Source organism: Salvelinus namaycush, chromosome 14 (genome assembly GCF_016432855.1).
Source record: "Salvelinus namaycush isolate Seneca chromosome 14, SaNama_1.0, whole genome shotgun sequence".
Taxonomy (NCBI): Eukaryota; Metazoa; Chordata; class Actinopteri; order Salmoniformes; family Salmonidae; genus Salvelinus; species Salvelinus namaycush.
The window spans coordinates 35,450,566-35,472,065 of NC_052320.1; the positions used below are offsets into that span (position 1 = coordinate 35,450,566).

Sequence of the window (21,500 nt, forward strand, 5' to 3'; positions counted from 1 at the left end):
GCATTTCTGCCATTCAGAGGGAGCGTGCGCTCTGCACCGCACGCCTGAGGACAATAACTGTGTTTTGCTTTCCTCTCCGGAGCAGGGCCCTGTGGAAAGGAGTGATAACTGGAGTGGCGTTAAGTGTTGAGGAGGGTCAACTGAAGTTGAAGATTCCCGGTGTCTGTGACGCCCAACGTTTGGTGCGACGCAGACCCGGTGGAGAGCGTGGTGAAACAGAGAAGACACTGTCTGTACTATTGAGTTTTGATGCAGAGTCTAAAGTCAAGTTAGGATTTGTCAGTTATCCCGAGAGAGCTTTTGTCCCGAATCGATTATGGTGTTTTAGGTGTCAAGCTTATGGTCATGTGGCAACAGTGTGCAGGAGGGAGAATCCTAGATGTGAGAAGTGTGCAGGAGGACTTGAGACATAGGAATGTGTAGTATCTGTGGAAAACGTTGTATGTTTAACTGTAGGGGTACCCATGGTGCTGGAGATCAGAGGTGTCCAGGGAGAGAAAGGCAGGTTGAGGTTGCCAGCATCAGAGTAGTACAGAAGGTGTAGTATGCTGAGGCAGGGAAGAGAGTAGTAGAGGAAGATGGGTTCAGGATGAGGGATCCTAAGAGGATCCCTGTGAGTGGGACGAGGCCAATAAAAGGGAAAGGGGGATACCGAGTCAGTTGTCCAACTGAATATATTCAACTGAAATGTGTCTTCCGCATTTAACCCAACCCCTCTGAAATCAGTAGAAAGGTAGGAATAGCATGTGCTTCAGTAGGTTTTTTTGGGCGCATTCATGGCCATGGTGATCAACTGTACCGCAGGAATGGAATGAAAATCACAGAGGATAGATGTTGTGGTGGCAGCTGGAGAGAAGTACTTGTGTAACGGATGTGAAATGGCTAGCTAGTTAGCGGGTACGCGCTAGTAGCATTTCAATCAGTTACGTCACTTGCTCGGAAACCTAGAAGTAGGGTTGCACATTGCTCTGCAAGAGCCGCGGCTTTTGTGGAGCGATGGGTAACGACGCTTCGTGGGTGTCAGTTGTTGATGTGTGCAGAGGGTCCCTGGTTCGCGCCCGTGCCGGGGCGAGGGGACGTACTAAAGTTATACTGTTACACTTGGGTGTACGAGAGTTTACTGTAGGAGAGTTACAAGGTGATTTAAACGATAGTGTCCCATCCTCCTAGGCTGTTTGCCTGGTGTAGGATCAAATGGGGCCAAAGTAGTGGAATAGTGATGAGGTTTTAATGGGTGTAGGGTTAGTTGGTAGGGCAATTTTTTCACATAGTGTAATGAATTCATACTACATGATAGTAGGCTGATACACAGTCAATACAGTAGGTGGTGGCATGCACCAATAATATTTATTTGCGGCCCACCATAATGAAGTCACAAAAAAAAACTTGTTTCCCATAGTGCTCCAGTGCACCACGCTGGCGTGACTTAACGCTTCGTGTGTTGGTGACGGTGACGGTGACCCCAAGGCTCAGTTTTTTGGTCAGTGTGTGAAATGCTGGTTTGCCAGTAATCTGTGATTTTATATCGGAATAACGTTGACGTAACCGAATAGGCTCTCTGACATTGTGAAGACTTAATGAATTTCGCGTGAATCTCCGATTTTTGATCACCTCGACAACATTGTTTTGAAGGCCTGTAGCTACTGCTAACTAACGTTACAGGAAAAACTCGAGCTACTGTAGCTAGCTAGCGGTGAATCCTGGGCCGAGGAAAACAAGAGGCGCTGGTGCTAATTGTTATCGTTTTTGGAGCTATACAACTCAAACCCATTAATCAAATGTTGACTGGTCGTCTTATGAATTCGAATGGTGGATATAAAACATCGTAACAAACTGTCAGACCTTTCCCTAGCCATTTAATAGTAATTTAGCAATAACAAGCTAGCTAACTTAGCTTATTAGCTACTTATTCCAGTGCTTGCTAGCCAGCAAGCTAATGCAGACATATTCATTTAGCCAGCTAGCTAGCTGGTTGAAGTTCTTGGTATGATTTCTAAAGTACAGTAGCTATTTAATATTTGTGATGTATGTAAGCTTCGAGTATGACACCGTTTGGTGTCAATTGAGAGTAATTCACAGGTTGCTACATCTGTTAGCTTAGTAAATTAGCCCAGTTACCTACTCTTAATATCTAATCACACTAGTAAGGTCGCTTCAGTTCGGCAACTATAAAGGGTTATAGCGAGGTAGGAAAGTTTCCCCATCAAGTGTTTTTGAACAGCAATACCATTAAAGGTTAATTTAAACCTTCCATTAGCATTGATCAGTCAGATTCTTTCCCCTATGAAGCATCACTGTCGAGAGTGGATGTTGTCTGTATCAGCAGATTACGTTTGTTCTTGGCACTGCTGATTAACGGCCAACACGTGAGCAGCTGCAGGTCATACAAACTTACTGAACGGCCCTTGCGCGAGACTGACAAACGACACAATGAATCGCTATCTGCCAGTTGCACGACAGCACTTCTTGGGTGCATTAACCAACACTAGCGTTGTGGTGAAGTCCATAAGTGCCATAGTGCTACTTCTGTATCTGCTCTCATGGGCAGTTGACACTCCATACGCCCTGGGTGTGACGCCTGGCTACCTCTTCCCCCCTAACTTCTGGATCTGGACCCTGGTGACCCATGCCGTGGTGGAGCAGCATGTGTGGGGATTGGTGGCCAATGTTGGGACTGTCATGGCCTGTGGCCGGCTGTTGGAGCCTCTGTGGGGCGCCTTGGAGCTGCTAATCTTTTTTGCCGTGGTCAACATCTCTGCAGGCCTCCTGGCGGGCCTCTCCTACTTGCTCACGTACGTCGCCACCTTTGACCTGGACTACTTGTTTTCTGTGCGTATCCATGGGGCACCAGCTTTCCTCGGGGGGGTGTTGGTGGCCCTCAAGCAGACCATGGGGGACACAACTGTGCTGCGGGTTCCACAGGTGAGGCTCAAAGCGTCCCCGGCGCTGGTCCTCCTCTGCCTGGCCCTGCTACGCCTGTCTGGCCTGCTGGAGAATGCCGCCCCACTGGCGGCCTACAGCTTTGGCGCCCTGGCAGGCTGGGTCTACCTGCGCTTCTACCAGAGGCACAGCCGGGGCCGCGGGGACATGTCAGACCACTTTGCCTTTGCCTCCTTCTTCCCTGAAGTGGTGCAGCCAGTGGTGGGGCTGCTGGCTGGCCTGGTGCACGCAGCCCTGGTGAAGATCAAGGTGTGCAGGAAGATGGTGAAGCGTTACGACGTCGGGGCACCTTCCTCCATCACCATCAGTCTGCCGGGGGCGGATCCCCAGGACACAGAGAGGAGGAGGTGAGTGCTGTAGAGGCCCAAATAAACACACACACACACAGGGATCCATTACAGCACACAGCCCAATATTTGTTTACCTTCATTATGTGACTGACACACTTGCAAGCTGCCATGCATACACTATTTGTCCTCAGTTACGTAGACGGCAGTTAGGCCTACATATCACCTCGCTCTGCACCTGGAGAGGATCAGTGGCTGTTTGAAAGGGACTCCGAGACACCTGCTATGCCATGATGTAATGCAAACATTTGCTCGGCCTTGCTTGGTAATGGGCAGACACTGTTTATTTTAGAACGGACTCTGTCTGATCGTCTTACAGGCAGTTGGCGCTGAAGGCCCTGAACGAGCGACTGAAGAAGGTGGAGGACCAGTCGGCCTGGCCGAGCATGGACGACGAAGAGGACGAAGATGAGGACGAGGTTCGAGCTGACACCCCGCTGCTCTCTGGACATGAGAGAACCTCGCCAGCAGGGGGGTCTAATGGTTCCCAGAACACCACGGGACAGGAGTCCAGCATCATCAGCTTTGAGGACGCCCCCTCCAGCTCATAACAGACACACTGATACACACTCAGCCATACTAAGTTTTGAATAGCACACACACTACATTGACTACACCCACACACACACACACACACACAAGCTCTAGCAGTTTTTGACACATTGTCAGGCTTATCAGTTTTTCGCTCTGACTCTCCGAAGTTGTACACAGATTGCTCTCCTGGCCCCACCCGCATATGTCCATTGAAACATTAATGCAATGTACAAACACATTGGACTCTCCCTAGTTTGTCACGTCTCTCCTGAATAAACTATTGAATGGTTGTACAAAATGTTTTTTTAATTACAGCTCTTTTGACCCGAGACGCCTGCTCCACACCTGCTGCTCGTCTGACTCCCAGACCTTGTGTCTGAGATGCTACGACTGGAGCAGAGACTCTTGGCAAACTCTCCATCTGTTGCTGTGTGTTGCTATTGTACCAGAGCAAGCTTTCAGCAGACGGATGCAGATTCTCAGTGGTTTTCTAGGTCATCCTTTTGTGCTGATTAGTGTTTAGTCTTCAATGTCTTTGACATCTTTTCTCTCTTCTCCATCACTGAAAGACTGAAATACAGTTATGGCCAAATATATATTGGCACACTTGCACTTTTCTTAAATAATTCCCTATTTCTTCTAAGAAATAAGTTAAAATTAAAAATAAACAGTAACCACACATTGGATTTTCGACATTGCAGAACCAATTTAGCTTGTTTATCATTTTAATTTAGAAAGTAAAGACCAATGACATGGACAAAATGATTGGCAACCTTTGGCCAAGATAACTGCAGATGAATGAATCTTGTCATCAATGAGCTTGTTGTACCTTTCTGCTGACAATTCGGCCCAATTTTCAGCAGCATACTTCTATAATTCTTCACTATTTCAGGGGGGCCGTCCACCAACTGCGGTTTTCAGATCTCGCCAATAGGTTTCTGATGTGACTTCGCTGGCCACTTCAGAACAGTCCAGCATCTCTTCTTAACCATTCCTGGATGCTTTTTGATGTGTGTGGGGTTGTTGTCCTGCTGGAAGACCCACAACCTTCAGTGGAGACACATCTTTTGGACACTGGGTTGAACACCGGACTACAAAACACTTGATAATCTTCTAATTTCAAGCAACCCCACAGCATTATCAAACCTCCCCCATCTTTGATTGTAGGGAGGGTGTTATTTTCATTGAAATAATAAAAATTTGTCAATAAACACAGATCTGTATTGCCAAATAGCTCCGATTTTGATTCATTGGTCCACAGGACCTTTTCCCCAGGATTTAGGCTTGTTTCTGTGAGTTTTTGAAGAGTTCAAACAGGCTTTTTTGTCTCCAGCAGTGGGGTCTTCCTATGTTACCCAAAAACAAATTAAGGATTCAAAGAAAATAACACCCTCCCTACAATCAGCCATGGGGGAGGTTTGATAATGCTGTAGGGTTGCTTTGCTGCCTCTGGTAGTGCAGGCCTTGAATGTGTGCAGGACATCAGGAAATCTGCTGATTATCAAGGTGTTTTGGAGTGCAATGTTCAACCCAGTGTCTTTGTCGAAGGTTGTGGATCTTCCAGTAGGACAACAACCACAAACACGCATAAAAAGCACCCTGGACTGTTCTAATAGCCAGTGAAGGGTCCAGATCTGAATCACATGTGTGATGATCCATCTATGGCGAGAGAGGGCACTTCTCAAACATTGAAGAGTAAGAGCAGTTTGTTGCTGAAGAGTGGGCCAAATTGCCAGTGGAAAAGGTACAGAGAGCTTATTGATGGCTACAAGAAGCATTTGTTGAAATGCATCTTGACTAGATCCTGGGTGCCAATCATTTTGTTCATGCCATTTGTCTTTATTTTCTAAATGAAAATTGTAAACTTAAGTTTACAAAAAATTAAACTGGTTCTGCAATGTGGAAAATCCAATAACAATGTGTGGAGACCAAACTTTTTTTTTCTATTTCAACTTATTTTAGAAGGGTGACAATATATTTGGCCTCAACTGTAGGTCTAGGTTTACCCCCCAGCTATTTTACCACTGCTAGATCTTCTGTTTTCAAATGTTTCCAACATTTATGGGACACCTGATAATTGGACAAGTTGCTCTGTGGATGATGATGATGTGGTTCCTGTTTTGAGTTGTTTACTTTTGCTCGGAAGTCGGAGTTGGATTACTCGAAGGGGAACCATGGCCATAATAGATTGACGGTGTGTGGGTCTATCTTCCTTTTTGTTCATACTGTTGATTTGAGTTCTGTCCGAATCTTTAGTTTTTCTGGCCAGACAGTTTTATTTGGTTTCTTTTTATCCGAATGAGTGTGTAACAGGGAGAGGTAGAGGACTAGATGTTGTAGACAGTGGTTTCCTGTCATTTCTGGATGGTTTTGGCCTGACAAAGTTCAGCAGCTTTTGACAATGACGGAGCAATACAGCCACTGATGCAGTCTTGACAGGCTCTCTTCTCCCCAGGGAACATCTTGTCGAAATCTCTTGCTCTTTGTTTCTTTCTAGTTTCTCCTTTTTTCCCCACAATCTGTGTCATGTCTCTGAATGTTGGTTAAGATAAGATCTGCACTCTTGAGTCTTTAAATCAAATACCTTATTAATGAGGTTTGAAATGTTAAGGTGTGGTGAATGATGCCAATACGGATGCAGTTCTGTTTAATTTGTTGGTGAAGGTGACTGAAGGATTGGTTCTGATGCATTCTGTTTAATTTGTTGGTGAAGGTGACTGAAGGATTGGTTCTGATGCCGTTCTGTTTAATTTGTTGGTGAAGGTGACTGAAGGATTGGTTCTGATGCAGTTCTGTTTAATTTGTTGGTGAAGGTGGCTGAAGGATTGGTTCTGATGCAGTTCTGTTTAATTTGTTGGTGAAGGTGGCTGAAGGATTGGTTCTGATGCAGTTCTGTTTAATTTGTTGGTGAAGGTGGCTGAAGGATTGGTTCTGATGCAGTTCTGTTTAATTTGTTGGTGAAGGTGACTGAAGGATTGGTTCTGATGCAGTTCTGTTTAATTTGTTGGTGAAGGTGACTGAAGGATTGGTTCTGATGCCGTTCTGTTTAATTTGTTGGTGAAGGTGACTGAAGGATTGGTTCTGATGCAGTTCTGTTTAATTTGTTGGTGAAGGTGGCTGAAGGATTGGTTCTGATGCCGTTCTGTTTAATTTGTTGGGGAAGGTGACTCGAAGCTTGATTTTCACAGATTTTCCGTGCACCAGACAGGTTCCTCAGATTTCCACTAATGATGTGTTTCTCTTTGTACCGTGACCGTTGCGCAGACTCCTATTTAGTTTCAGATATTTCTCTGTCTCTATATGAAATAAAATACGATTGTATGAAATGTAACAATGAATTGCCTTTTTGCAACACTGGGTAGGTAGGTAGTAGTATAGGACAATTCAGCTGATATTTATTTAGGGTGCTGCTTGCTTGCCCCTCAAATGTGCCACTAGATGGAGCAGTTAACACAGTCTCTGATACTCTTCATAAATCTACACACAATACCCCAAATGACAAAGCGAAAACTGGTTTTTAGAACTGTTTGCACATAATAATAAAACACTGAAATACCTTATTTACGTAAGTATTCAGACCCTTTGCTATGAGATGTGAAATTGAGCTCAGGTGCATCCTGTTTCCATTGATCACCTTTGAGCTGTTTCTACAATTTGAGTGTACACCTGTGGTAAATTCAATTGATTGGACCTGTCTATATAAAGTCCCACAGTTGACAGTGCATGTCAGAGCAAAAACCAAGCCATGAGTTCGAAGGAGTTGTCTGTAGAGCTCCGAGACAGGATTGTATCGAGGTACAGATCTGGGGAAGGGTACCAACACATTTCTGCAGCATTGAAAGTCCCCAAGAACACAGTGGCCTCCATAATTGTTAAATGGAAGAAGTTTGGAACCACCAAGACTCTTCCTCGAGCTGGCTGCCCAGCCAAACTGAGCAATAGGGAGGTGTCCAAGAACCCGATGGCCACTCTGACAGAGCTCCAGAGTCTGAGAACCTTCCAGAAAGACAACCATCTCTACAGCACTCCACCAATCAGGCCTTTATGGTAGATTGGCCAGACGCCACTCATCAGTTAAAGGCACATGACAGCCCGCTTGGAGTTTGCCAAAAGACACCTAAAGGACTCAGACCATGAGAAACAAGATTCTCTGGTCTGATGAAACCAAGATTGAACTCTTTGGACTGAATGCCAAACATCACATCTGAAGGGAACCTGGCACCATCCCTATGGTGAAGCATGGTGGTGGCAGCATCATGCTGTGGGGATGTTTTTCAGCGGCAGGGACTGGGAGACTATTCAGGATTTAGGGATAGATGAACTGAGTAAAGTACAGAGAGATCCTTGATGTAAACTTGCTCCAGAGTGCTCAGGACCTCAGACTGGGGCAAAGGTTCACTTTCCAAAAGGACAACGACTCTACGCACACAGCTAAGACAACGCAGGAGTGGCTTCGGGACAAGTCTCTGAATGTCCTTGAGTGGCCCAGTCAGAGCCCGGACTTGAACCCAATGGAACATCTCTGGAGAGACCTGAAAATAGCTGTGCAGCGACGCTCCACATCCAACCTGACAGAGCTTGAAAGGATCTGCAGAGAAAAATGGGAGAAACTCCCCAAATACAGGTGTGCCAAGCTTGTAGCTTCATAACCAGGAAGACTTGAGGCTGTAATGGCTGCCAAAGGTGCTTCAACAAAGTAGAGTAAAGGGTCTGAATACATGTAAATGTAATATTTCCGTTAGTTTTGGGGGGGGGGGGACAATTTAATACATTTTTGAATGAGGCTGTAACATAACAAAATGTGGAAAAAGTCAAGGGGTCTGAAAACTTTCCCAATGCACTGTATGTCATGAAAGTGACCAGAGCTTTGAAGTGACAAGCTTTTCCATGGATTACTCCTAGCCTTATTTAGGTGACCTTGACTTCCTTTAAAAGGCCTAATAGTAATGGTAAGCATGTATCTAGCTTGACTTCTGATATGTGTGACTAACACTAACAGCCGTGATAAGGGTAGTTTAAATTTGTTAAACGAAGGAAGGAAGCATAACCGGTCCACTCCTTGATTATCGTTCTCCTAGCAGCAGGATATTATGTTGGCATATAAAAAAAAAATCAAAATAAGAGTCGTCCTGCAAAAGACATGCTAAACTTTGGGCATATCGATTTTTTTTTTGTTGTTGCTCTAGTGAAGTACATCTTGTTTTCACAGCATTGCAACCACCTTTGAAAAAATGTATGGATATTGGTACGTACTTTATTCTTAACATTTTATTATTTATACCAGCATTTATTTTAAAAGTTTACTCAAATACTGGTATGTTGAAAGCTATTGTGTAGGCTATATTTAAAGAAATACACTTAATAAAATACAAATATATGTTATTGGAATTACTCAATCGTCTCCTAAACTTAAATGGGTCTCTGGTGCTGGGCAATCGATTTAATAAAGAGTGATGGTGACTCCTTACGCTACTTACTTCATTCAATACACTGTAATAGACTACATGAGATGCATATTGGCTTGTAGAGATAACACTTTAGTTCCTGTCCTAGCTAAAGTGAGGTGGGAAATACTCAGCAGGGTCTCTACTAACCAAATATGGTCTTGAAATGAATACACACTCAACAACAACAAAAGCTGAATGTTTTTTTTAGCGAAAATAAATCTCATTTATTTACAAATGTGATGATTAACCAGGCTACTAGGACACAGTATAATCACACTTGCTGAACAGCAATGGAGAAAAATATTTACAAGTTGTAGGCCGATATGTGCTTCTTGATCTAGCAAGGTTAGCAGTATACAGTAAAGGCCTATTAACTAGTTTCAGCAAAAAAGGTGGATTATTTACAAGCTATATTGTCATGATTATCGATCAAGGACAGCAACGGCACTTTTTGTAGAGTTTACAATGCATTACAGAAGACAAGGCTGACAGTAAACAGTATAATCAAGCTTTCAGAACAACAATGAAGAACATTTACAAGTTACAGGCCTCTAATGTGTTGCTTTAGCAGTATACTGTCAATGCCTGTCAACCAAGTTTTCTAAACCAATAACAGAGACAAGATTGAAAGATAATACATAATTCCGTCTCTGTATTGTATTATCTATCAAGGTCAGCAAAGGCTTTTTCTGTAGAGTTTCAAATATAAAACATACACTTGCATGCCATTGTGACAAAGCATATTCACACTGCCCTCTAATAAGACTGCTTTACAGAATAAGCACACATAAACACCCCATCTACTAGCATCTAAGTGTTTTATAAAATGGTGGGACCAATGAGAAAATCATAGTTTAGTGTCACCTCCACTACAATTCCATGCATTGCCAGATAATGTAATGCCATGTATTTCTGAAGTGGAAGTAGTGTGTCCTTTAATTCTCTTTCATACTGGTTTAGGAATCCATACATTTTAAGATTTATTGTAATGCAATTACAGCTACTAACTATATGCTGCAAATCTATGGCTATAACTGTCCAATGTGACTTTAAGTTGACAGGCACTATTACGTGCTCAAAACGCCACCAATTGTGCACCGTTCCAGCCACAATTGGCATAACCTCTTTGCTGTCACAAAACAGACTCAATAATTCCTGACTCACAAAAGACATGAACACAAATTGCTCCTTCAGATGTGAATTCAAAAGATCATTGAACCCATCAATTATTCGGTCATTGAACCACTTGTTGTCACTGCTTAATAATATGTTATAATCCTCTTTAGCAAGTGGAGATGGAAGACTTTTGGCTGTCTCTGGAATTTGACGTTTAGACCCAGATGAGTCATTTGTCAGAACACAGATTACTTTTGTCTTTCTGAAGAAAATTTTGCACTTTTTCACTATGTTACTTTTCGTACGATACCAGATAGAACACAGCTTGCTTTAGGAATGATTGGACATTCTCTAAGGTATATATTGATACTTGAGTTTGCCATGTAATGTTTACTATTTCCCAAATGGGTTACTTTCTGAAAATGCTATAATACTAGATAATTCCAATAGGTGTATGTTATATATGCAGGATATTTTATTTGTCAGGCTAAGCAATTGATCTGATGCTCTCCTTCTCCGTGGCCGACGTGAGTAAGACATTTAAGCGTGTTAACCCTCGCAGGGCTGCCGGGCTCAGACGGCATCCCTAGCCGCGTCCTTAGAGCATGCGCAGACCAACTGGCTGGTGTGTTTACGGACATATTCAATCTCTCCCTATCCCAGTCTGCTGTCCCCGCATTCTTCAAGATGGCCACCATTGTTCCTGTACCCAAGAAAGCAAAGGTAACTGAACTAAATGACTATTCACTTTTGTCATCATGAAGTGCTTTGAGAGACTAGTCAAGGAACATATCACCTCTACCTTACCTGTCACACTAGACTCACTTCAATTTGCTTACCGCCCCAATAGATCCACAGACGATGCAATCGCCATCACTCTGCACACTGCTCTATCCCATCTAGACAAGAGGAATACCTACGTAAGAACGCTGTTCATTGACTATAGCTCAGCATTAGCACCATAGTACCCTCCAAGCTCATCATTAAGCTCGAGGCCCTGGGTCTGAACCCCGCCCTGTGCAACTGGGTCCTGGACTTCCTGACGGGCCACCCCCAGGTGGTGAAAGTAGGAAACAACACCTCCACTTCACTGATCCTCAACACTGGGGCCCCACAAGGGTGCGTGCTCAGCCCCCTCCTGTTCTCCCTGCTCACCCATTACTGCGTGGCCTCGCATGCTTCCAACTCAATCATCAAGTTTGCAGACGACACAACAGTAGTAGGCTTGATTACCAACAACGCGAGACAGCCTACAGGGAGGAGGTGAGGGCTCTGAGAATGTGGTGCCAGGAAAATAACCTCTCACTCAACGTCAACAAAACAAAGGAGATGATTGTGGACTTCAGGAAACAGCAGAGGGAGCACCCCCCTATCCACATCGACGAGACAGCAGTGGCGAAGGTTGAAAGCTTCAAGTTCCTCTGCCTACACATCACTGACAAACTGAAATTGTCCACCCACACAACAGCACCTCTTCAACCTCAGGAGGCTGAAGAAATTTGGCATGGCACCTAAAACTTTTACAGATGCACAATTGAGAGCATCCTGTCGGGCTGTATCACCGCTTGATACGGCAACTGCACCGCCCGCAACTGCAGGGCTCTTCAGAGGGTGGTGCTGTCTGCCCAACACATCACCGGGGGCAAACTACCTGCCCTCCAGGACACCTACAGCACCCGATGTCACAGGAAGGACAGAAATATCATCAAGGACAACAACCACACTGCCTGTTCACCACCTTATCATCCAGAAGGTACGGTCAGTACAGGTGCATCAAAGCTGGGACCGAGAGACTGAAAAACAGCTTCTATCACAAGGCAATCAGACTGTTAAATAGCCATCACTAGCACAGAGAAGCCGCTGCCTATATACATACAGTTGAAGTCAGAAGTTTACATAAACTAGTTTTAATGACTCCAACCTAAGTGTTTCAACCACTCCACAAATATCTTGTTAACAAACTATAGTTTTGGCAAGTCGGTTAGGACATCTACTTTGTGCATGACACAAGTCATTTTTCCAACAATTGTTACAGACAGATTATTTCACTTATAATTCACTGTATCACAATTCCAGTGGGTCAGAAGTTTACATACACTAAGTTGACGTTGCCTTTAAACAGCTTGGAAAATTCCAGAAAATTATGTCATGGCTTTAGAAGCTTCTGATTGGCTAATTAACATAATTTGAGTCAAGTGGAGGTGTACCTGTGTATTTCAAGGTCTACCTTCAAACTCAGTGCCTCTTTGCTTGACATCATGGGAAAATCAAAAGAAATCAGCCAAGACCTCAGAAAAAAAATCGTAGACCTCCACGAGTCTGGTTCATCCTTGGGAGCAATTTCCAGACGCCTGAAGGTACCACGTTCATCTGTACAAACAATAGTACGCAAATATAAACACCATGGGACCACGCAGCCATCATACCGCTCATGAAGGAGATCCTAGAACAACAGCAAAGGACCTTGTGAAGATGCTGGAGGAAACAGGTACAAAAGTATCTTTATCCACAGTAAAAATTAATCCTATATCGACATAACCTGAAAGGCCGCTCAGCAAGGAAGAAGCCACTGCTCCAAAACCGTCATTTGCAACTGCACATAGGGAGAAAGATTGTACTTTTTGGAGAAATGTTCTCTGGTCTGATGAAATAAAAATAGAACTGTTTGGCCATAAGGACCATCATTATGTTTGGAGGGGAAAGGGGGATGCTTGCAAGCCGAAGAACACCATCCCAACCGTGAAGCACGGGGGTGGCAGCATCATGTTGTGGGGGTGCTTTGCTGCAGGGGGGACTGGTGCACTTCACAAAACAGGTGGCATCATGAGGGAGGAAAATTATGTGGATATATTGAAGCAACATCTCAAGACATCAGTCAGGAAGTTAAAGCTTGGTCGCAAATGGGTCTTCCAAATGGACAATGACACCAAGCATACTTCCAAAGTTGTGGCAAAATGGCTTAAGGACAACAAAGTCAAGGTATTGGAGTGACCATCACAAAGCCCTGACCTCAATCCTATAGAATATTTGTGAGCAGAACTGAAGAAGCGTGTGCGAGGAAGGAGGCCTACAAACCTGACTCAGTTACACCAGCTCTGTCAGGAGGAATGGGCCAAAATTCACCCAATTTATTGTGGGAAGCTTGTGGAAGGCTACCCGAAATGTTTGACCCAAGTTAAACAATTTAAAGGCAATGCTACCAAATACTAATTGAGTGTATGTAAACGTCTGACCCACTGGGAAAGAAATAAAAGCTGAAATAAATCATTCTCTCTACTATTATTCTGGAATTTCACATTCTTAAAATAAAGTGGTGATCCTAACTGACCTAAGACAGGGAATTTTTACTTGGATTAAATGTCAGGAATTGTGAAAAACTGAGTTGAAATGTATTTGGCTAAGGTGTATGAAAACTTCCGACTTCAACTGTAGACTTGAAATCACTGGCCACTTTAATAAATGGAACACTAGTCACTTTAATAATGTTTACATATCTTGCATTACTCATCTCATATGTATATACTGTATTCTATCCTATTCTACTATATCTTAGTCTATGCCGCTCTATATATATATATATGTATGTATATATTCTTAGTTCCATTCCTTAATTAGATTTGTGTGTATTGGATATATGTTTGGTAATTGCTAAATATTACTTGTTAGATATTACTGCACTGTCGGAGCTAGAAACACAAGCATTTCGCTACACCTGCAATAACATCTGCTAAACACGTGTATGTGACCAATAAAATTTGATTTGATTTGTGAAGGCTGGCCTTAGGCTGATTTTAAATGTGTAAAGGTGCAGCTATTACCATCACCATTAGGTTAATCTAGGTCGCTAACACGTATGCCAGTACATCACTGTTTACATTGTGTCTTTGTCTTTGTTTACATTTTATTTCACACCGGAAGCAACAAGGCAAGCGAAAAAAAATGATATTCAACACAACAACAGTATGTTCATTTATTGTGTTGGAATTAGTATAATATAACACAGTGCCCCTCCAAAACTAACCATATTTGGTTATATCCTACTGAGTATTTCCCACCCCCCTTTAGCTGAGACAGGTGGAAAAGTTATCTCGACAGCCCAATATTGTCAGCATACTATCAGTGTCAACATTGTATTTTCTTTCATTATTGTTTTTTCTCTTAAATTACTAATGGCATTTTCTTGTTGGCACAATAAAAGTGGCCATTGATAAAAATGATATCATTTGAATTAGTTATCAATATTGCAATGTTTAGAAATGCGGGCTTTTATTTTGAAGGTTTAGTGATTACCATACAAAGCGACGTCATCGTGTGTGCTGCTTTTAGAATACTAGTTCGTCACTTCTTGGGTCCTTTCTTGCATCATTTTTTGTGTGAAAATGTTTCTGAATGCACTTAGCTAGCTTTTATGTCAACAACCAAAAAAAACTGTTGGATGCTGATCGAAACCGAATCTCAAACGGAGATATGTTAAGGCAGAAATACTTTACTCATGCAACGTGCACGCGCAGGCGTGGCTCACGCTCGTTTCCGCCACCCCTCCCCCTAACCCCTTTCGCGTACACGCGAAGTAATTCATTGTATCGGATTGAAACGAGGGTTATCGACGAAGCACCATTGCCCTGGGAAAACGACTACTAGCCATCTAAACAACAGGTAAAACTACTTTTGAATCACTTATCGCAATAAAAGTTTCATATGACAACATTGGTGGAGTGTAATTGTAGGATAAATTGTTAGAAAGTTGTCCCTTACCGTCGTCTGTCTCGGTTTTCCAATCGAGCCGAGGACGTCCTCGATAGCTTCCGCACTGACAGCCAACTGGCTAGTTAGCCAACACTTGACAAATAAGCTCCATTGTTTTATTACAAAGTGTTTATCCTCAAATTAATTTAATCGCTGAATCACGCCATGTAGTTAACGTATCCACAGAAGTTAGCTTGGTACAGCTAGCAGTAACAAGTCAGTATTTCAAACAAACCGGCGTGTCAGTTTGTTGCTAGTTAATGTAACAATTACGTTAGCTAACTAACTTGACCAAGGCAAACTAGCCAAACTCGAACGTTATCGATCATCATCACGACCATATTCTGATCAGTTAGTTAGCTATGTTAACTGTTCTCTGCCAAGTAGTGGCTGTTTTTTGTGTGGTATTTTTTTACTTTTACGTGCAATCCTGTAAGCGGGTTCTAACATTAGCTAGCTACGGTAACTACTCTTCTTAGCTAGTTATCTAACTGTGTTAGCTATCAAACCCCATTTGTTTAGATCTGATTGGGTGGCTCAGCTCTTGCCCATAAATTGCAACTATTAGCGTTGGTCTCTAACTAGCTTTTTTGTATTTAATTTTTTACAATTTTCACTTCAGTGACCAGAGACTGTTTAGCTGGTGGAGAGTTAGCGAAGTGAGTTTGTTTGGAATGTGACGATCTGTTGTCTTGACGCCATCTTACTGAACATTTTAATGACCCACCCTATAGGGAAATGTACTTAGTTATTGTAGCTAACGTTGCCTACTTAAATTCTTGCCCGTCCTAAATAGTCGGAGTTGATGTCTGGTCAGCCAATAAACTAAAATCTGCATGACGGTTTCTGATTATCTTGTATGTGAGGAACTTCATTGCACTGCTCATGCGGTTAATGGGGACATCACTGATCACTACGATACTGCGTGACATAAATACTTACCCCTCGATCACACCAACAGTGTTATTGCGCAAAATGGTAGCTATGCAGCAGGGTCTGGATACGGTGCAACAAAAGTTCAACCTTCACATTCTGCTACCATTTCTGTCTAGCCATCATTTGACGACCACCCTGTGGACACCATGCGGTGTTAGAAGCTAACGCCTCGACAGTGTAATTGCGTTTTGGTACACCAGAAGTACATTCATTTCCAATGGAACACTGTATTTGCCTTGCAGCATTGAGTTGCAGGGGCAGTTGTACTGCGTTCTGTGTGGTGCATACTTGTCGGCCACACGTCACTCAGTCTAAAATACATGGGGGCATGTTTTCCACCTTGAATGCACCATTCATTGTGGGTCCTGACTTGTGATCCTAACGTTCAACAATTAGTTTAACCCGACCATCAATTCAATAACTAAATGGACGGCATCATTCTCTCTCCCTCCTCCCTGCACACATATTTACATGAGGAACCTCACTCAACGGTTATTAGTGGGAATTACCAGCGTACGGTGTAGGGTATACACCACACCTGCAGTTTGTTCTGGATCAACAGCCTGATTGGTTAACATTGGTTGTTGAGCTCTGCCCAGGCAGGGAATTGTAGGACACTGACAGACAACCAGTGGGTTAAATATAAACTATCCCTTAACCTCTGCTGGTGCTGAACCCTGTGTTTTTTCCTCTGGGGAGGGTCATTCAAGAATACAAGTTTGGCTGTTAGCTTTGCTTTCCCCACAATGGTGTTGAAGTGTCCAGTCAATCGATCACACTGATCGTATGAGGCCACGGACGTTGTGAAAACCTGTCTCATATTGAACAGGATGTCTTGCTTGTTTCTTCATGTGTCTTCTCTCTTCTCAGGCATGGCGGCGATTCGTAAGAAGCTGGTGATCGTGGGAGATGGTGCCTGTGGGAAGACCTGTCTGTTGATAGTCTTCAGTAAAGACCAGTTCCCCGAGGTCTACGTACCCACTGTCTTTGAGAACTATGTGGCTGACATCGAGGTGGACAGCAAGCAGGTAATGCATACAGACGCAACCACACACTGTCTATTTCTCTGTTGAAGGTGTTTACCAGGTTAGGTGAAATACATAGGCCTAATTGCTAGCAGGTTTTCAGGGGTGGCTTCAGTGTTGGTGTGTTCAACGGTGGCATTGCTGGTCTTGGCTGTCGTGGTATCGGCTGGTTGGGATTGAGCTGAATTTACCAGGAGCTATAGAGGCAGACTGGTATAATGGCATGGCACATGTTTATTCAGTTGACCAAGTAATAAGAACATATTAGGTGCAGCATATGCTCCTGAATAATGTAATCTAAAGTTGTAATGTAAGATCTTATGGCACTTTATTAGATAGAGGTCCGAGGGGGTTATAAACCCAGGTGCCCTGTCCTCAATATGCTTTGACTGGGTATCTGGGACGTCAAGCCTAGTTTTTATTGGCTAAATTAATTCCACTTCGTGTGTCATACTTGTAGAAGTGTCTTGCTCTAATTTCCTTTCCCCACTTACCGTTGGTAGTGAATTTTCTTTTTTCCCCTTTAGTGTGTCAGTGATGAATGCCTTCATGAAATGTTCAGTTATCCATTTTCAAAGAGTTTTGTGTTTTTCTGACGTTGTCCTCTATGCATTAGTCATGGAAGTTAACCTACCTCTAAAACCAATATCCATTTATCAAATGTTTCCAAACAATGTCCTGTGTGTTCACGAAAGTCTGCGGTAGGCAGACCTCATTAACTGTTGAATTTACATTTTACTCTTTATATATAGATGGCATATCTGTGGTTTATTTCTGTTGCCGGGTTTTTCTGATAACCCAAGTCACTAGAACACTTAACAGCTGCCGTCCATCCACATGAACACTAACAGTTGCCATCCATCCACATGAACACTAACAGTTGCCATCCATCCACATGAACACTAACAGCTGCCACCCATCCACATGAACACTAACAGCTGCCATCCATCCACATGAACACTAACAGTTGCCATCCATCCACATGAACACTAACAGCTGCTGTACACATACACTTTCTCCTTTGTGCAAATGTTTTTTGGTGAGGTAATAGGAGCAGCACCGTGTTCTTGTTCAGTGGGGACTAAATAGGAAATGGTTTTGAAATGGGCAGTCTTCTAAGATGAATAATAGATATATTGGATTGCTGGTAGTACGGCCCCGGTTTCAAAACAAGGTCCTGGTTTGATACATATTGCAGTTCCATATGTATATTGTATAGCAAGTCCATAAAGTATCACAATCCTCAGCGGTATAGAGATGTTTGTTGTTGTTGCACGTCTAGCCCTATGTGGCTTACCAGTGGTGGTTGTCTCCTCTGTACTAGGTGGAGCTGGCTCTGTGGGATACAGCTGGCCAAGAGGACTACGACAGGCTTCGCCCCCTCTCCTACCCCGACACTGACGTCATCCTCATGTGCTTCTCCATTGACAGCCCAGACAGTTTGGGTGAGGTCACACACACACACTCAGACTTGCCCTCTGTCTTACCATCATCAGCACAGTTTCCTTTTATGTCCATTGCCATTACGGGAATAAAGGTGGTTTGTTCAGCCAATTCTGGCTAGTGAAGTACTCACTCACACACAAGCATAAGACAGCAATAGCTCTTCTCTCCAACCTTCTGTACTGTACACTACCTACAGCTGGCCTAGCGCACTGGGGCATTGGCACGTGTGCTTGTCTGACCCCCCCCCCCCCCCCCCCCCAACCTTTTGCTCTTTTACAGAGAATATTCCAGAGAAATGGACTCCCGAGGTCAAACACTTCTGTCCCAATGTTCCCATCATCCTCGTAGGCAACAAGAAGGACCTGCGCAATGATGAACACACACGCCGCGAGCTGGCCAAGATGAAACAGGCACGTAGGAAGAACCCCAATGTTTCCCATCTCTACACCAACTCGTCAGATGATTAACAAACTGGGCTGAGAAATAAAGTTCCACATTGGCCACAAAGCTTTTGGGGGACTCGCCCTAGGTCTAGACCAGGGATGGGCAACTTTGATGGGGGTGGGGGCCACAAAATCCAAACTCATCTTGAGGGACCGCAGTTGCTCGGGGGGTCTGCGTACCCATATCCATCCCTCCCACATTGTGAGCAAAACATTAGTGGCCCCCCTCTTGACAGCGGGAGACATTGTTGAAGTTTTAGAGTTCATTTCCTGCAATTTTACACATTTTGCCACAAGGGTGGAAAGAATTGTTAGTAGTTTTTAATATGATATCTGAGTGAGACTGACTAGTGAAATCTATGGGGGCACCTGGCAATGTTCCCTCAAATTCTTTCCGGCACTGGTTTGCTGAGCGCAAACTTAAACATTGAAAATGAAGTGTTACTTCCAGCGTGTGTTTACTGTGAACACTGCGGCTGTACCCGCTTTAAGTTTTAACAGTTGCCAATTAGGCTACTGTGGCTATATGATCACAATGTGGTCCTACCAGAGTTGCCTACCACCAAAAACAATATAAGAAAATGCATCCCATAACATTTAAACATGGAAATAGCTGTTCTATCATTCAGCCTACAGTAGCAGCCAATGTGTGGTGTTTAATGTAGGCCTACATTCCACAAGACTTTCGAAAAGAATATGCAGGGCTTGACATTAACCTGCTTATCCACTTGTCCTTCAGACAAGGTGACTGAAAATGTTTGATGAAAGAAACCACTTTCAAAATAAAATGCATTGTTATTCCCATACCATTATTAGAGAATCAGACAATTGATACGAGGGCCTTAAAGTGCCTACTGGCCGCCAGTTTATTTTATATAATTTTTATTTGACCTTTTATGTAACTAGGCAAGTCAGTTAGAACAGATTCTTATTTATAATGACGGCCTTTTCCATTCCTGGCATATACCATTCAACTGTATCACTCTTTCCCCATTATATGCTCAGTGTATTGGTTGTCCTGACAGTGTCTCTTAACTCTGTAGGAGCCAGTGAAGCCAGAGGAGGGCCGCGACATGGCCAACAGGATTGGAGCGTTCGGCTACATGGAGTGCTCAGCCAAGTCGAAGGATGGGGTGCGGGAGGTGTTTGAGATGGCCACCAGGGCGGCGCTACAGGCCCGGAGGGGCAAGAAGAGCAATAAATGTCTCCTGCTGTAGAGTGCATGACAGGACCATGTACCAGGGGCTCTGGCAAGTGTGTGGTTGGAGAAGCACCCGTTTACATCCCACCAAATCCCTGACCCCCTCCTCCACCCCCCTCACACTCGCCGGCCGCTGGAACTTGTCTCCTTGCTTTGGGAGATGATCCCTGAACGTAGATTTTTTTTCTAGTTTTTTTTTTTTTTGTACTCATTTTTAAAAAGTCATGGAAAACATTTATCAGTATTTAAATTGGAGGTGAGGGGAGAACCCGGGACTGCTTTTTGTTTTAAACTGCTTTACCTTGAAATCTTTCCCCTTCCAAATGCTGTTGTTGGGCCTGTCGGGAGAAGGGCTGGCCTCGGGACTGCCAGTTAAGTGCTCTGCCTGCCTGGACTCTGTGTGTTGGCTGCTTTCAGTTTGTTTGGAACACAAACAGGGCTGATAACTGCTTTAAATTGTAGTCTCTGTTATGTACAAATCATTCTTAGTTTTTGGATGTGAAACCGTAAAGTAAGTGTTGAAACAAATAAACAGGAAAACATGATGTATGCAAATCTGTAAATATAAGGCATGGGTATATTCATATGTACACACGTACATAACTGGAAACTGTATTTTTAAACTAGCCTTAGTTACATTGTGTAATAAATTACATTCTTTAACACATTTCCTTTTTTTGTGGTGTGGGAATTGAATGACTGCGCTAGAATGGGGATGTTTTTCTGAGATGTTAAAAGTTGAGAACCACCTGACAACAATCTAATTTATTTGACAAAGCCCTTTTTAGATCAGTGGTTGTTACAAAACGCTTAACAGATACCCTAAAGAGCAAGCAATGCAGAAGCACAGTGGCCAGGAAAAACTTCCTAGCCTTAGAAGGAAGAAACCTGGAGTGCCCAGGCTCAGTGGTGACCAGTCCAAATCTGGGTTGGCTATTTTTTGACAAAGCTTGGGGTCAATAAGGATTCTAAGTTTTTTATATATATATTTTTTATATACAATTACATTATTGTAGAATATTAATCAATTAGGCTGTTTGTAAGAAGGTCAAGCTTCCAGCCCCTTACATTGTGACAATTGGATAATAAATTACAACTTCATAGCTGGCACAATATTTCGTGCCAGGTTAGAGACAAGTCATTCTGTTTGCGGAGCTTCAATATTTGTCTGCTGTCAAGACTGCAACTGAAAAAACAACGGATAACCATTTGAGGCAGCAAAATCTGACACAGCTGCTAAAAAGGAAGGAAACCCGTCACCGAGCCCCCACCTTCAGCCGGTTACACCCAAACACCCATCTAGAGAAAGGCTGATGTAT

The 21,500-nt window shown here is 43.4% G+C and overlaps 2 protein-coding genes across 2 annotated transcripts; both read left to right on the forward strand.

Annotated features, from left to right (window-relative positions):
- Positions 1–1,414: 1,414 nt before the first annotated feature.
- On the forward strand, positions 1,415–7,152 carry tmem115 (transmembrane protein 115). The gene is made up of 2 exons (XM_039008493.1): positions 1,415–3,287; positions 3,607–7,152. The coding sequence occupies exons 1-2, from the start codon at positions 2,431–2,433 to the stop codon at positions 3,836–3,838; spliced, it is 1,089 nt and encodes a 362-aa protein (XP_038864421.1). The 5' UTR covers positions 1,415–2,430; the 3' UTR covers positions 3,839–7,152.
- A 7,709-nt stretch (positions 7,153–14,861) lies between these two features.
- Positions 14,862–20,848, forward strand: LOC120059445 (rho-related GTP-binding protein RhoA-B). The gene is made up of 5 exons (XM_039008494.1): positions 14,862–15,040; positions 16,937–17,094; positions 18,416–18,536; positions 18,817–18,947; positions 20,024–20,848. Exons 2-5 carry the CDS (start codon positions 16,939–16,941, stop codon positions 20,195–20,197), a joined length of 582 nt encoding a protein of 193 aa, XP_038864422.1. The 5' UTR covers positions 14,862–15,040; positions 16,937–16,938; the 3' UTR covers positions 20,198–20,848.
- The last annotated feature ends 652 nt before the right edge of the window (positions 20,849–21,500 follow it).